General features: G+C 37.9%; 2 protein-coding genes across 4 annotated transcripts in view; one reads left to right on the top strand and one right to left on the bottom strand.

Annotated features, from left to right (window-relative positions):
• Nucleotides 1-393: 393 nt before the first annotated feature.
• LOC307005975 (uncharacterized protein) lies at nt 394-3,311 on the top strand. Its single transcript, XM_079626548.1, has 2 exons — nt 394-777; nt 2,063-3,311. The coding sequence occupies exons 1-2, from the start codon at nt 695-697 to the stop codon at nt 2,406-2,408; spliced, it is 429 nt and encodes a 142-aa protein (XP_079482674.1). The 5' UTR covers nt 394-694; the 3' UTR covers nt 2,409-3,311.
• mtmr11 (myotubularin related protein 11) overlaps nt 3,290-17,527 on the bottom strand; it is a 60,205-nt gene continuing 45,967 nt past the window's right edge. For 2 of the 3 annotated variants that reach the window (XM_079626546.1, XM_079626545.1), the window contains exons 7-17: nt 16,960-17,107; nt 15,551-15,638; nt 14,565-14,653; nt 14,353-14,477; nt 12,600-12,678; nt 12,158-12,228; nt 10,610-10,782; nt 9,339-9,509; nt 8,316-8,531; nt 7,134-7,433; nt 3,703-5,775 (exon numbers count right to left, since the gene is read on the bottom strand). In XM_079626546.1, coding sequence (XP_079482672.1) covers nt 5,356-5,775; nt 7,134-7,433; nt 8,316-8,531; nt 9,339-9,509; nt 10,610-10,782; nt 12,158-12,228; nt 12,600-12,678; nt 14,353-14,477; nt 14,565-14,653; nt 15,551-15,638; nt 16,960-17,107 — 1,880 coding nt within the window. In that variant the 3' untranslated portion in view covers nt 3,703-5,355. Of the gene's footprint in view, nt 5,776-7,133; nt 7,434-8,315; nt 8,532-9,338; nt 9,510-10,609; nt 10,783-12,157; nt 12,229-12,599; nt 12,679-14,352; nt 14,478-14,564; nt 14,654-15,550; nt 15,639-16,959; nt 17,108-17,527 lie in introns of all 3 variants that reach the window. The other variant, XM_079626544.1, reaches the window with a different exon arrangement.

Raw genomic sequence — 17,527 nt, 5'->3', positions numbered from 1 at the left:
ATTGTTGTGCAGTTGATAATATCAAATTAGGCCTATAAATATTTCCATAAAGACTAAACACTTAAAATTGTATAGGAATGAACATCAATATTCATTCAAATACTATTTCAATTAATACTGAATACTGTAATATATTTAAATAGTTACTAGTAACCACAAAAAAGTAGCTCCTAATGAATAATTGGAATAGGTGTAAAACGGATACCAGCAACTCGATTAGACTACTTAATAGCATCAATTGATAAAGAGCCTAATAGTAACATAAAATATGATAGTTTTAATTGACAAATGTTAAAACGTCTTGCCATAAAACATCTCTAAGTACACAGGGATCGAGTTATGATTTCATTTGCGTGTTTTGACTGAAACTTTCTGAAAACAGGATCCTGTAGAGACGCTCGCGCAGCGCTGCTCACTAGAGTCGCGCGCTGCGCTCGCGTGATGAGAGATTTTCCAGTTCTTTCTCTCGCTCAGTTTCTATCTGCATCTCATTCGCGCTGACCATCGAGAGCAATCGCCTCCTATCGATTTATCGACCTGCTTCCCACCTCGAGAACGATAAACCACCGATCGCGTCGTGAACTGCGTTTTAATGACCCATTTACTGACCGCGCGTGGCGCTCTGGGTGTCTGCTCGCGTGTTAAAAAACTATGAGTCGCTTGCACAGATGTCACATCACTCCAGTCTTTTACCATGAGAGGAATGGACATGTGTTGGAAGATTATTGCGACACTGAGCTTGGACTGTTTTAAAGGTTCTCCGTCCTCTTCGCACAGGTAGGCTACGTCATGTCTCAAAAACGGTGTCAGAATTGCGCATTATTTGAATGAATGTGTTTGCATTCATATGCAGGAATCGTGTTGGCGGACTGAACAATGGCAGACTATAAATGGGTTGCTATGGCAATACCTGCTCCGAACATCATCTTTACTGAGATTGTGCATTGTCACACTGCATGTACATTGCATGATTTAACAACCTAATGCATGGTATGCACTGCTAAAACCAAACAATAATAATCTACCTTAATCATAGACTAAAATGTTTTGATGAGTTGTCTGGCTGTTTTGGGGCACTTTTAGCTTGATCAGGTTGTTAGACTGGCTTAAACTAGACCAACAACCCGTTTTAGGCTGGTCTAAGCTGTTAGGGTGACTTTAACACGGAAATCATGCCAGGGTCACAACACCATCAGGTTATGCAACTACCGTCATTGTAAAAATGTTATATTTCTCCTAAAATCTCAGATATGTAAAATAAAAATAAAATGGGTATACATGAGACATAACACACTATGAGTATGAAGTTACAAAATGAATGCGAATAGCATAGTTCAGATAATAATAATTATAGTATATTGAAATGATGGGGATCTAAATAAGTGAGAAGTTTTCGATATAGTGTGTGTGTGTGTGTGTGTGTACAATAAATACATGTATTCCAGATTTTAATTGGATTTTGAAAGCCATTTTTTTAAAAATTGTGGTCTCAGACCTTTTGGCCCCATTGTACTGTATTTTATTTTATATATATATAAAAATGTGTAAAAAATATTTAAGAATGTTATTTAGATTTTGAAATACATTTGTTTAATTTAAATACATTTTAAATTGGAATTTGAATGGCATATTTTCAGTGTGATCTCAGCCAGTTTTTGATGACATTTTTTGATTTTATGTTGAAACCTATGTAAAAATAAATAAATCACATTTATTTGTATAGCGCTTTTCACTTTACATATTTCAAAGCAGATTTACAGAAAATGCATGTTTCTACATTACAATTTACAGTGATCTACTATCAGAGGTGACAGTGTTAAAGTAATGTCCAGAAATGCGCAGTTCTACGATAATACATTTAGGCAGAAACAATGAGCTCATTAAAGCAATTATTACAAGTTGTGACCATGATTACAAAATATACAGAAACTTTGTCAGTTGTGTGTTTCAAGCTATACATTTAGCCTCATGTGCAGTTTCTTGTCATTGCTAGCAGCATGCTAAACCAGCTAAGCTAACCCTAAGAGATCTCATCTGTGATTTCTCTTCCCTGGTCCCGCAGGTCGTCCACTAAGCTGGGCTCGAGTCAGGCCGCCAGCATGGAGAGCAGTTCTCTGACCGGTAGCCTGTCTCTGGGCTCTGATGTTCCTCACTGCCAGTGCTGTATCACCTACGAGGCCAGGCTGAAGCGTCTCTCCTGCGGACACCTCTACTGCGACCCCTGCTCTGACCAGATCGTCAACCTGGCGTTTGAGGACATCGAAGGCCTGGCCGAATATCCCTGCCCAATGTGCAAAACCCTCCGTCACCTGGGAGGCTTCGTTCCAGCACACAGCTTCCACTGTTCGCCCTTCGAAAGTCAAAAGCAGCAGCTAGTTGAGGCCTGTGGGAAGGATTGTGTCATTTAATGCAGTGGTTCTCAACAGGACCCAAGTTTTAACATTGGACATCACATGGAAACACAAATCCTGTTTCAAAAGATGCAAACAACAAAAGATATTGGAAGCATTTTCTCCTCTATTGTACAGTTTATAAGCTTGCTTTTCTAACTATATACACAATATCTCAATTCAGGATGTGACCCGCCATCTGAGATCTATTGCTTTACAGGGACTGGGCTTCATATCATGGTTCAATATTCTGAATCAATTATCTGTAACATGAGAAGTCATTGTTAAGTGGGGTCGTAAGTGAATCGTTTAATCGGTTTTAAATGCTCTCCAATGCCATAATGTAGGAAGTTACATCATTACTGGTGGAAGTTATTACACAAACTACTGGCTGTTTGTAGATACTAGACTCATTTTGTGTTTTTAATGCCAGATGATTTACAGTGGTAAAGCTTATAGTGTGTATCTGTAGGCCTTTACAAGTATTTTTGTAACAAGTGCCATTGATGTAAACAATTAAGTCATTTCGCAATTCATGAATTTTAAATGTTGTAATGCTTCTTGCAAAGTGCTCATGTTGTAAATATCTATATTTTGACAAGATTTGAGTATTTATGTCAGAACTATTGGGTTCATTTGTCATATATTTTTAATAACCGTTATTAAGAGAAGGAAAAAAACATCAAACATTTGGAGTTAGGAACTATAAGATGCATTTATTTATCTAAAATGTGCAATAAAGGTTGTTATAAAAGAATAAGGAATGAATGAAAAATGACAATATGTAATGAATCGTCCCTGTGGCAGATGGAAGGATGAAAAGCACAAAACAACTGAAATTAGTTTTAAGGCACAAGCATTGGATCATTTCTTTAAATGCAAGCTATTCTTGTGCCATCAAATAAACGTTTGCTCAAATTCAATCTTGTGAAATAAGTTGATGCAATATGTTTCAAGCCCACTTCTGCTCTGAAACTCTTAAACCACTGATGTGCGAGTGAAACAACAGGGTGAAAACTGAACACGGCGCTGTGTGTTAATGTTACCAGCACCTTTTCCCCACAGGGGAAATAAAAGTAGGACACAAACCTCTGGAGCTTCTCTCTCAATTTTGGAACGTCACTGTTGTAACGCTTCTTCAGTATGAAGTCTTGCAAAGACAGATCTGTCCTGCACGAGGGCTTTCCATCAAACCTAAAAGGAAAAGTTCTCCTAAAAATGCCAATGGTCACATTCATGTAGTCCCAAAAATCATGTTATTTTCCCCTTAGAACACAATATGATTTTTAAGAAGAAACAACAGCACTGGGTTGAGTAAATAATCACAGTTTTCATTTTTGAGTGAACTTTTAAGAGAATGTTGAGCAAACACTGATTTGTAGAAAATCCATCAATTTTACAAAAGAAATAATGCAAATAAACCACAGGAAATGAAAAAACAAGTTGGGGGAAGTCCTGGAAATCCACAGTGATTCAGAATGGAGAGTGTGTATTGTGCAGAAGATAAAAATATAAAAATGAGAATATAAAATGTCCTTCAACACAGGCATGTGACTTTTTTGCCCTTCTTTTATACATGAATTGAGTTCACTCTCATGATCAAATGATTATAAAAAGACATCATCGTACATTCATGATGAAGTAACACTTACATTTCGTGTAAATAGTGCTTGAAATGTCAACCATGTTGCATCTAGTATCCATTTCTTTCCTATTTTGTATGAATACTTAATAAAATACAAAAATGCATAAAACACACTAGGCCTACAGCATTGCGCCTTGCTTGTGAATGTTGAGGAAATACAGCATTTTGTTTCGGTCCAAATGCTTCGCTTGCCGTCAACACTGAGGCTGAAGATTATTTTGTGTCCATCTTGTGGCCGTTCAGGGAACCGCCGAGCCTCCTTTGTTATATTATTAGCATGATAGCAGCCATTTCCCCGCTTTTTGGGTTGAGGAAACAAATCACAATTTTACTATCCTACCGTGCCATGAACTAGGCTACTGCTACATAGGCTACTACTTCAAGCTAGAACTTTCTTGACCCATACAGTTATCAGATCAATATTTTGGCATGAACCTCAGACACAACATGCAAACATGTTTAATATCACAATCTACTTCAGTTTTTCAGTTTTATCTAAAGGAATAGTTAATGCAATAAAATAGGAAATTCCTTCATTACATGGTTAAAACAATGTATGCGAGTATATGAAAGACACTTCAGTAAACTATTCTTTTAAAACACTGGCCCAAATGTAACTTCTTCCAAACAGTAAAGGAAGAATTTCACGTCAAAAACAAAAATTATTTTTTTGATGCTTTTTTAATAGGCGTTGTTATATTATTATTATTTTGCTAAATATTAAATAGTTGCACATGCAAAAGTATCATTTTTCAAATGCACATACACTACCATAAAAAATGTTGGGGTCAGTAATGTTTTTTTGTTTTTGTTTTTTAAAAATAAATGAATAGCTACTATTCAGCAAGGATGCATTCAATTTATCAAAAGTGACAGTAAAGACATTTATGATGTTACAAAATATTTCTTTTTCAAATAAATGCTGTTCGTTGGAACTATCTATTCATTAAAGAAATATTTCTTGAGCAGCAAATCAGCATATTAGAATGATTTCTGAAGGATCATGTGACACTGAAGACTGGAGTAATGATGTTGAAAATTGCATCACAGGAATAAATTATATTTTAAAATATATTACAATAGAAAAACGTTATTTTGGATGGTAATACTTTTTTATTATAACAATATTACTGTTTTACTGTATTTTTGATCAAATAAATGTGGCCTTGGTGAGCAGAAGAGTCCTCTTTCAAAAACATTACTAAATCTTATCGACCCCAAACATTTGAACGATAGGGTAAATGTCATGTTTCCGTTTGTACCGTATTATCGCTTTAGTCACACAAACACCAGAGGGTGCCGCTTCCTCCCTTCCGTGGGTCAGTGTGTGTTTCCTGGGTGTTTGGGAAGTTTGGCACTAGGGGAGGGAATGTGAGGCTGCCCTGACTGCGGCTCTTGTTGGTGGCCGAATAGAAACGTGTGCTTGCTGTTGTTCCTCTGTGCAGGCCTGGGCAGGTCGGATGCTGTCCGCTGGGCTCTGGGCGGGACGGAGGAGTGGGACGCACCTCTGCTGGGTGACGCCTGTTGTTGAGACGTTCTAGAGGAATAGGAGAAGAGGAAGGTCCCGTTGTTGGCATTCTGGTTGAGGTTGGACTCCAGTCGGCGCGGCTCCTGTCGTTTGGTCTGGTTTTCGGGACGTCTGTTAGAAGCCTGAGCCAGTTTCTCTCGCAGCTGCTGCACTTCCCAGGAGAGCTGCTCTAAAGGATGCTGAGTGCAGGAAGACACGGGGTGTGAGAAAGCCTGCCGGAAGAGGAGAGAGACGGAGGTTACAAAAACTCAAATCACAAGACATTAACAACCTGAGTATCGGTCTGTCTGTCTGTACATGCATACATCTGTCTATCTATCTGTCTATCTATCTGTCTATCTATACGTCTGTCTGTCTATCTATCTATACGTCTGTCTGTCTGTCTATCTATCTATACGTCTGTCTGTCTGTCTATCTATCTATACGTCTGTCTGTCTATCTATCTGTCTGTCTGTCTATCTATCTATATGTCTGTCTGTCTGTCTATCTATACATCTATCTATCTGTCTGTACATCTATACGTCTGTCTGTCTATCAATCTGTCTGTACATCTATACATCTGTCTGTCTGTCTGTACATCTATACATCTGTCTGTCTGTCTGTACATCTAGACGTCTGTCTGTCTGTACATCTAGACGTCTGTCTGTCTGTACATCTAGACGTCTGTCTGTCTGTACATCTAGACGTCTGTCTGTCTGTACATCTAGACGTCTGTCTGTCTGTACATCTAGACGTCTGTCTGTCTGTACATCTAGACGTCTGTCTGTCTGTACATCTAGACGTCTGTCTGTCTGTACATCTAGACGTCTGTCTGTCTGTACATCTAGACGTCTGTCTGTCTGTACATCTAGACGTCTGTCTGTCTGTACATCTATACGTCTGTCTGTCTGTACATCTAGACGTCTGTCTGTCTGTACATCTAGACGTCTGTCTGTCTGTACATCTAGACGTCTGTCTGTCTGTACATCTAGACGTCTGTCTGTCTGTACATCTACACGTCTGTCTGTCTGTACATCTAGACGTCTGTCTGTCTGTCTGTACATCTAGACGTCTGTCTGTCTGTCTGTACATCTAGACGTCTGTCTGTCTGTCTGTACATCTAGACGTCTGTCTGTCTGTCTGTCTGTCTGTACATCTAGACGTCTGTCTGTCTGTCTGTCCATCTATACGTCTCTGTCTGTCCATCTGTACGTCTGTCTGTCCATCCATACATCCATCCATACATCCATCTATCTGTCTATCTGTCATCCACATATTTAATTTATAACCAGATCTTAATTTATGTAATTTAAAATCAGCTACTATCACCTCCAAGAAGTGTCTGTCATGATGTCGCTCTAGATATAATGCACAAACAGGTGATCGATAGCTAAGTTCGAAGTGTTTTGTCTGCATCTAAAAACTGCAAATAATTTGTTACATTAAATAAAAAAATAGATACAACTAATTCCCTGAATGAATGAGAAAAAATTCAGTACATTTTTTTAGCAAAATCTGTGTTTGATTATTTGCGTATATTAAAATAACTTTGTCTGGTCACATCCAGAAAATGAACACCATGACAGTGTACCTGAGCGTGTAGCACGCCCCGTAAATAGCAGCTCCTCCATATTCTGACACAGGGCCCTAAGAGCAGGGGCAGCAGGGGCTCGTGCGGGTCGTGGAGGGCTGTGCTGTTCTCCGAGGGTTCAGAGAGAGAACAGGCTCTGATGAGACGTTCCAGTCCAGACACACTCTCTGAGGAAGGAGCCCTGCGGTGGCTCTTCCAGTAAGAGCCCGAGTTCCCGCTCCTCCAGGGGAGCAGGTTGGAGGGATGGGAGAATGTGCTACGGGACAGCAGGAACACAGAACCTGGCAGTCCGTCAGTGTGCTGAGAGAGAAAGGACAACAGCATTAACACTCTCTTTAACAGGCTAATGAAGTGGTACACTCAGTTGACGGCCAAATTAGAAAAATGACCTAAATTTGCCACCGGTTTATTAGTTGGCCTCCTTTTTAAAAGAACCTCCCTTTTGATTTCCAGCCATCTAGGGCAGCCCAGAAAACATGCATCAATGATCATTAACTTGACAAGCAATGCTTATTATGTGATCATTCATTTATCTGACCTGTACTGTCAATTCCCCATTCAACATTGTTCCTCTTTCTAAAGGAAGGAGGAAGAGAGTAATCATATCTGATGCTTTTACAGTGCACTTATTACAGGGACAATCCCTCTGGAAAAACCTGAGATTAAAGGAATAATTCTAACTAAATATGAAAAGTCTGTCATCGTTCAGTCAAATCACCTTTATTTTTACAGCGATCGTGTCGTTCTCACCCGGTTTTATTATCTATTATTGTTTTCTGGGAAACAGTGGATGGTGATTTGTACACTATCATTCAAATGTTTGGGGTCATTAAGGTTTATTAATGTTTTTGAAAGTAGTCTTTTATGCTCACCAACACTGCATTTATTTGATGAAAAATACCATAAGAACAGTAATATTGTGAAATATTTTCACATTTTAAAATAACTGTCTTCTATTAGAATATTTTGTTGTGTTCAAAGTTGAATTTTCAGCATCATTACTAATCATTCTAATATGCTGATTTGCTGCTCAAGAAACATTCATTATTATTATTATTATAAGATTATTATTATACAGCCCAGACTTTTAACCACTGTGCAACAACATCCCTATTCCTAGGAGGAATCTATCATTGCTGAAATGCGACTGTTAACGTCGTCCTCACGGCAGATAACTCTTACCCAGCCGCGGTCCAGGTTGGTGTTGAGGTTTCCGTTGAGGACGGGTGGGGGACAGGCGGGCTGTGACACGGCTTGGGTGAAGCGGACTCGTCTCTGGCTGCTGTACTGCAGGGCCCAGTCCCACACCGGGGGGAAAGGGGGGTCAACCGGCTCCTCCGGGCCGCCCATGGGCAGTTCCCTCAGGCCGTTTACTGGGGTGTAGCTCTGGGGAAGATGCTGCAGGGAAAAGGCAATAGATATATTCAATACTTAACGATCTAATAAACAAAAATAGTTAGGCTTTACTGTAGCAACGGTTTATAAACGGTTTTCTAACAGATAGTTCAGTCTTTGCATCACTCCACGTTTTCTTTCCTTCTCTCAAATTATAAAATAATAACTTGGATAAATACTGCATGTCCATTTATTTACCACTACTGCTCCAAAGTTTGGGGTTGGTGAGATTTTTTAGTCATCTCTTATGCTCACCAAAGCTGTTTATTTGATTAAAAATAAATTAAAAACAGTAATATTGTGACATATTATTACAATCTAAAACAATGGTTTTCTGTTTGAATATGTATTTCCTGAGATCAAAGCTGAATTTTCAGCATCATTACTCCAGTCTTCAGTGTCACATGATCCTTCAGAAATCATTCTAATATGCTGCTCAAGAAACATTTCTTATTATTATTAAGAAATAATAATAATGAATAGAACTCTTTGATGAATAGAAGGTTCCAAAGAACAGCATTTATTAGAAATAGAAATGGTTTGCAATGTTATACGTTATTACTTTACAAATAAAGTATTAATTTCATTAATAAAAACACGTACTGACCCCAAACTTCTGAACGGTAGTGCATGTATTTGGTGAGTAGCCATGCAAAAAGAGGATATTGAACAAACGTATCATGTCTTATTGCAAAATCAACCCCTTAAGGATGATGCAAGGCACAACAAGCAAAGATATTGCTGCATTTAACAGCTCTAATGTAGTTTGCAACTTTTTGAGGCGCGTTGTGAAACTATCTGCGCGAGTACCTGTGAGCGGCGACATCTCTCCCTCTGACTGTTGGCCAGGAGGCTGCTGAAGAGAGGAAGATGTACGCTGTCATGCAGAGCCAGCAGGTAGTCTTCAGTGAGCTGGAAGCGTGCGGGATACTGCGCCCACAGCTGCCACACACAGTACAGAAACAGCAGGAACACGGGCGCCTGCCGGAGGCCAAAGGTACAGCATTAAACACGTTTACAACACCGCTCAATTCAAACTGAAATTGAAGTATCATGAGCATTTATCTCAGAAGTGACAAAAGGTTCAGCTAGAACAGTCCATTTGAGCATCATATGTGCTAAACAACCTCAAAATCACGGTAAAACTTTACGGTAACACTTTACAATAAGGTTCATTAGTTAACATTAGTTAATGTATTAACGAACAACGAGCAATACATTTATTACAGTGTTTATTAATCTTTGTTCATTTTAGCTGTTCATTGTTTGTTCATGTTCGTTCACAGTGCATTATCTAATGTTAACAAATATAACCTTTGATTTTAATAATGTATTAGTAAATGTTGAAGTTAATATTAACTAAGATTAATAAATGCTGTAGAAGTATTGTTCATTCTTAGTTCATGTTAACTAATGAACCTTACCGGTGAAACTCGAAAAATTTGAATATTGAATTGATTATGGATTACAGCTTATGAAAACCTTTTCCCAATATTCTAATTTTGAATCTGGGGTTTTCATAAGCTATAAGCCATAATCATCTAAATAATAACAAATAAAGGCTTGAAATATCTCACTTTGCATGTAATGAGTCTATATAATATATTAGTTTCACCTTTTAAGTTGAATTACTGAAATAAATGAACTTTTGCACGATATTCAAATTTTTCGAGTTTCACCTGTATTGTAAAGTGTTCCCAACTTTACAATAAGGTTTTGTTAAAGTCGGAATGATGAAACAGAAGTTGCGATAATCTGTTCTTCCCTATTGTGACGTATATCTGAGTGAAACGGCTTCTCGAACAAGAAAATATATAGGGCGGGACTTGATTTTGTGGAATTGGTTTAATGGTTGAGGTTTGCTATTGGTGGATCTCATGTGAGTGATAGGTTGCCCCGCCCTCGTGCGTCAGCAGAGAAGAGAGCATAAGCATAAGAGACTTCTTTAAAAAACATTTTACCAACACATTTTTGAAGGGTTGTCTACATAATCTCGCACTGTTACAAGAATAGTCTGAATGTATGTAGGCAGGTCACTAGGTTTCAGAACAGAACCGGTTTTCTTCCTCTCTTTCTTTTACCTCCTCTTTATCACTTTCACGGTGGCAGTTGATCCGGCTGAGGAATTTGTGTCCGGCCGTGATCCATTCTTTCTGAACCAGGCTCTGGAATCCAGCCACAGTCCTGCAGTGAGGGTCACACATCACCTGCACCAGACTGCAGACCACACAGTTCATGTCCCGATCCTCCGGCTCTGAGGGGAAACCGAGCAAAAACCAACACATCACCTGACGATCTGCAGCTCACTCCAGCTTTACAGCTAAAACTGGAACAGTGGATGAGGGGGTTTCATCGCCCTCTCGTGGAGGCTTCTCGCTGTCTCTGCTCAGCACACATGTGGTGAACAGGCTTTTACAGTGATAGATGGGTGGGACAGCCTCATCTGAGAAACTCATTCCTGAAGTTATTCACTGGTTGTCAAGACACACAGAATATTGATGTTTATTGGAGGGCGGCTGCGGGTCACGTGGAGAAAAACAAGCCACTTAGAGGACTGTAAAATGAAATGAGAATTTAAAGAATTGAAGGGCACTGCCAGATGACGCTGTTTGTTGGTTTATGGGTTAGGAAAAAGAATAAATCACAACTGTGGTATGCTTTAACTTCTGCTAAGAGTGTGTCGTTAAAAAGAGATGAAATCCTATTGTTACAAACTGCTCTATTTGGGATATGATTTCTAAAGGTTTTTTTAGAAATGCACTTAGGGGTCAGATTTCAAGTAGCATCAAAATTGGCTTTGAAAAAAATTGCAATTCAGTGCAAAAGATTTTAGACAGTAGTGCATTTGCTAGTATACTCAAATCTAAATAACTGGTGAAAGGCAATATACAGTACAGACTAGTAAAATATTACACTAAGTTTACACATTTACACTATTGATAAAAAGTTAGGGCCAGTAAGATTTTTAAAAATGCTTTTGAAAGAGGACTCGTTTATGCTCAATAAGGCTGCATTTGTTTGATCACAAATACTGTTAGTAAAACAGTAATATTGTGAAATATTATTACAATTTAAAATAATTGTTTTGTATTTTACTATTTTAAAAAGTTATTTATTTCTGTGATGCAGAGCTTCACATTGTAGTTCTTTCAGGTTAGTGTATTGAAACTCGCAGTCATGGTAAGGGACGTAGCATTTCCCAAACACACTCGAAGTGGATGACAAATTACAACACACTAGTCAAGCCGACCAATCAGAGCACAATGTGCTTTTCAGAAGGAGGGGCTTCATTGAGACAGGAACTAAACAGAGTGTTACTGACAGACTGGGAAGAGAGGAGCTGCAACAATGGAGAATATGTGAAAAATAATGTGTTCTTTGAACATTCAAGCATGAAAACCTTTTCTAGTAGAGCCCAAAAACAAATCAAGACTGAAAAAAGGGCAAACTATGGCACTTTTAAACCGTAGTGGACACTCAAAGTCTATATTAATTTCTCTTTTTCAGCACAGATTGGATTTTGCTGTGTGCGTGTGAACAGTATAAAGACACACATGATTCATTGTGTGCTAGCAGGGTGCAAAGTTTAGAGTCAGGTCAGATGGCCGTTAATGATCAGTGTGACTAACCTTGGAGAACAACAGTCATGTGACCTCCTCTGAGCAAACAAGCGACCTCTGCGGCTTTTCTCAGACAGCACCTGTGGAGACACAATCACATCAAACACAGCTGGGTAAAGCATACACACAGCGTGATACACTGATAAAGGCAACATCAACTGCATTGCACTGGAAAGTTCAGATTTAGTGCATTGCATTGTGGGATGCAGTAGTATGCTCTTTTACATACTGCACATTTTAGCAAATGCAGTGTAGGTCTTCCAGGTGTTTTATGTATAGACGAGCTTCACAAGACGCATGTCCATAGTATACATACTATATAGTGCAGAACAAGTGACAGTGGTATGCTAGTCAGAACAACCACTGTCATGAATAGATGAGAGAAAACATTTTCATGATGCACCCAAAGTGTGATATGGTTTCAATTTATATTCATAACATACATGTATACCTGGTATAGTCAAGCCAGCGAGTGCTTTCAAGTGTGGAGAGCCACTTGTCATCAGGTACCGATACAGATGATGAAATATCTGGGGGCAGAGAGAAAAAAACAAACATTTTATTGACCGACACATTGTAAAACTTACCAACAACAATACTGGTCAACGGCTAATATAAATATAATAAAATTGTATGATGTATTTTTTTATTTATATTAAACAAGTCCAACAAAACAAAAATGCAACAAGTGTGGCTAATAAATAAACATAAATAATACATATATATAATACATATGAAATGCACATTTTACATAATAAAATGTAATTATATCAAACAAATCCAACAAAACAAAAACGCAACAAATGTGGCTAATAAATAAATAGAAATATAAAATGGACAATTCACATAACAAAATTTAATTACAGCAAACAACACATACATAAAATTGCTGAAATTAAATTAAACACTAATTTACCACACATTAGGTGATTGAAAACTGGCCAAAAAACAAACGGAAAAACATTTGCCAACATTTTTTAACTCAAGGGGCAACTACAATCTATGAACATTTTGCCGTCTTTCTTGCACAGTCTATGCCGATAATCTCACAATCTGTCAATATTGGAATTTAAGAATTCTATGGTATCATGCAACTGACAATGCAAAAATGCAGAGCACTCCAGAAAAATGTGGAGAAACAGAAGTCTGTGATGGGATTGTGCGAGCTGCTCTTTGAACTCGCACCACTATGAAGAATGCTGAGGGCCAGTGTGGGTTCAACCACAGAAGGAATGTGAAGCCAGACAAAACAATACGACTATCTCTGTAAGACTAAAATTGATCTTTTCAAACAATAGAAGATCTTGACCTTTGTACACAAGATCTTCAGATCCCCACCCATGTCTCCCAGTCTCAAAACAGCTGTTGCACAAAGTCACAACATTTAACCACAAATGACGAAAGACATTAGAAAAAGTGAATAAATCTCAGTTTGGAACAACATGGTGACTAAATGAAGGAATTTTCACTCTGGGGAGAATTATTCCTGAATTATTTCTTTAAAAGAGGCCATATTATGCCCTTTTACAAAGTCTTGATTTTGTTTTTGGGGTCTGCTAGAATAAGTTTTAATGCTTAAATATTCAAAACACATTATTTTTCACATATTCTCCATTGTTGCAGCTCCTCTCTTCCCAGTCTGTCAGTAACACTCTGTTTAGTCCCTGTCTCTATGAAATCCCTCCTTAAGAAAAGCGCAGTGTACTCTGATTGGTCGGCTGGACCAGTATGTTGTGATTGGTCAACCGCCTCAAGCGTGCCTCTTACCATAATGCGAGTTTCAACACACTACTAACTAACTCAACCAGGCCTCGCCTCCTTTTTTTGTGTGTGCCTAATTTAAAAGAGAAATATTATGACGTGTTCTTTCCCGGAAGAAAATTAAAGACTACAATTCAGAAACAGTGACACTGATACAGAGAATAACTCCCTTTGGAGTTGCTTTGTGACATTGCAGTCTTTTTTTCATGCTCAAACAGCAACATTACACACTAAAGAAAGTCGAACATGTAAAATAAGGCATAATAGGACCTCTTTAAAAGACCCCGTTTTGGATGCTGATGTGCTGTTGCACCCATCAAGCTTGTCTGGCCACCATCACCAACTTGGAAAAGCAAATACCAGCATAAACCAGTCTGGAAATTTAAGCTGGCCTTTGCACCAGGGTATCATCAGTTCATGAAAAATCAACTAAAAGTACTGACCGCCCAGACAAAGAGTCCGGAGTCTCGTGTGAGCCAGCTGGATATCTGCAGGTGACGGCATTTCCTCTCCCAGATCCACAATCACACACAGCTGCTGACCGCCAAAGAGCACCGACTCCAGGTTCCTGAGGATCACAGACAACGGCTCTGTTCATCGATGGATGCTTGACTATGGGATGTCTAAGTTATCTAGAACAAATTAAATGACAAACCTGATGTCATCCTTCTCATGGTAGATGTTGTTTTGGAAGCTGGCCATTCGTAGCAAGTCGCTGCCACGAGGATGTCGCCAGCACCATCGCTGAGGGGAGTTCAATTATTTATTATAAATGATAAAACATGCTTCAATAGTAGACCAAACTGTCCCACCTCTCACCCGAAGTATGACGTAGGACGTATGACGTAGGCGTAGCATAAGCTTAGGTGAGAACAGACTTTTCTTTTCTTACAAAAACGCATCACTTGGTTTCAGAAGGCATTTATTAACCCACTGAAGTTGTATATAGATTACTTTTATGATGGAGGGATGCACTTTTTGGAGCATCAACAACTCTTTACAAAAGCCAAGATATTATTTAATATAAATCTTGATTGTGATCTGCTCAAAGAAAATCGTATACACCTAGGTTTGCTTGAGGGCGAGTACATTATGGGATCATTTTCATTTTTGGGAGAACTATTCCTTTAAAGTAATATGTATTATTTATGGTGATTTTATGTCTTTTCTGAAGCTTGACAGACTTACCGGTACTCTTTATAAACTGTCAATTACCTTTTTTCCATAGAAAAAAATAGCATGCACTGAGGGAACAACATGAGGATGGGTACATGATGACAATTTACATTTTTGGATAAACTATTACTTTAAGGACAACATGAAACATAATTCACAAGACTTTACTTTTGCAATGTGACGCATTTTAAGTGAAACAATGTTCTGTGAGAAATGTTGGGAAGGAATTGACTTTATCCTTATGCTTATATCATTTTGCCTTGCTCTGCAGCCTTGGTAGAAAGTATTTACATTTTGATTATGATAACAATACAAAGTTAAGAAAACAAAATTTAGGAACATTCCATTTTGGAACATTCATCGAATACGTAAATAGTGATTTTATCCGTATATCATGTCATATTTAATTTGATGTTGTGTTTAAAAGCGTTGGTGTTTTGTAAAGGCATGTCAGAATGAACTCACTGGGATGCGTCCCTCGTTGAAGTGGGAAAATGTTTTCTTGAGCTCTGTGTCTAGGACCCTCTGAGGAACCACATTGAATCTGGGCAGACTACAAGAACACAGAAGAAAGAAAGTGTTAGCAGTTTCCACATGCTATTATGATTGGATATGCTTGTGAAAACATGATATTATGTGGTGAGCTCACTGTACTTGCAGGCACAAATAGATATAGACTTAAGTTTCTACACTAGAAGATACTACATCTTTTTAAATGTTTCTGAAGAAGTCTCATCAGGACTGCATCTATCTGGTCAAAAACACAGTAAAAATTGTGAAATATCACAAATATTTAATATAACTTGTCTATCTGAATATATTTTAAAATGTAATTGTATTACTGTGATCAAAGCTGAATTTTCAGTATTATTACTCCAGTCTTCAGTGTCACATGGCCCTTTAGAAATTATTCTAATATGCTGATTTGCTTCTTAATAAACATTTCTTATTATTATCAATGTTGAAAACAGTTGTTTGAGTTTGTTTCAGGATTTGATAAATAGAAAGTTTAAAAAAACAGCATCTTTTGTAACATTATAAATGTCTTTACTGTCAATTCTGGTTCATTTAATGCATCCTCGCTCAATAAAAAGTATGAATTTCTTTACGAGAAATAAATGACTCCAAACTTCAACTGAAGTGTATATAACGCATTTGGATAAGCATGCAATATACAACTACAGTACACAGTAGTAATACACACTTACAAAGTTCAATTAAACCATCAAAACATTAGGAAAATATTATAAATATTTTAAATAGGAGGGAAGAACAAAACATTAAACTTGGATAGGGTATTTATCTGACCAAATTATTTGGCAAAAAAAAGGGGTAAAGTGCAGCTACAGGTTATATTTTTATGCAGAAAAAAAATAGCATACATTGACTACAACATATTCAGTTATTAATATATCATTAGTCCACTCTTGTTTTTGCATGCGTTCATAATTTCTTTGTATGACAGCCTGGCCAAAATTATATCTGCACAATTTGACAGGTTTCAATCATTTACAAATAAAATAAAATAAATTCAAAATAATTAACACATTTTTTAAATTAATAAATAGGGTGAAGATCACTTTTGGCCCATATGGTAACATATTTATGTTTTATATACTTTGCATATAAAAATCAGCAAGTGTGCCATGTTATTTTCAAATGATAACTATTATTATTTAGCTTTTTCCATCCAATTTGTGTAAATTGTCTTTATCTGCATACTACAAAAATGGGGGTAGAACACATTAAAGGCTATTCATCAGAGAGTATGTGTGAGAACAGCACAGAACATCAGTCGTGTCTAAAAAGTGGAAAAAACACCCTATAATGTCAATACTAAACTGAGCACAGGAGGTCTGAAAGTGGATCTCTACCTGGTGGACATCTCAAAGCGGTCATTGACAGAGCTGACCCTCCAGCCCGTGGCACCTGCCCTCTCCAGCTCCTGCTCCCAACTCAACGAACTCTCAAACCAGTTCATGGTAGGGTCACGCCGCCTGTTGCTTAGAAACTGCTTCATTTCTATGGACAGCATAGAGAGACATTACATGTTTGGAATGGTTACAAGATCCGGATTATGTGCAAAACCTCCCGAGAGCTGCAAACTCAATTTGCTTGCTGGAGAGCAAGTGGACTGGTGCAATGAACACGAACTGACTACAAACAAACCTTGACAAGGTTGAAAAAGGGCTAGAAGGTGACCCGCTTCAGATTACTGTACATTATTCATCTGGTTGACGGTCACTTTCCTTCTCTGAGATGTGGCTTGGCTCACATTTCCTTCTATGATTCGTTTAAATATCAAATATGCGAGGGTCACACAGCTAGGACTGGGCGAAAACTATTTTTTTATAATTATAATTTTATTATTAACATTTCAAAATTATTCGGCTTTTTGAAAATATAAATCACAATATTTATGTATTTGCTTTAAATAACCAT

This window comes from Phoxinus phoxinus (assembly GCF_949152265.1).
Source record: "Phoxinus phoxinus genome assembly, chromosome: 10".
NCBI classification, from domain to species: domain Eukaryota; kingdom Metazoa; phylum Chordata; class Actinopteri; order Cypriniformes; family Leuciscidae; genus Phoxinus; species Phoxinus phoxinus.
The sequence above is the reverse complement of the archived record's forward strand: the minus strand, read 5'-3'. Positions and strand labels throughout refer to the sequence as shown.

Coding starts and splice junctions, on each gene's coding strand:
- LOC307005975 (XM_079626548.1), top strand. CDS start 695: ATGAGAGGAATGGACATGTGTTGGAAGATTATTGCGACACTGAGCTTG. Junction 778..2,062: donor TCTCCGTCCTCTTCGCACAG/GTAGGCTACGTC, acceptor CTGGTCCCGCAG/GTCGTCCACTAAGCTGGGCT.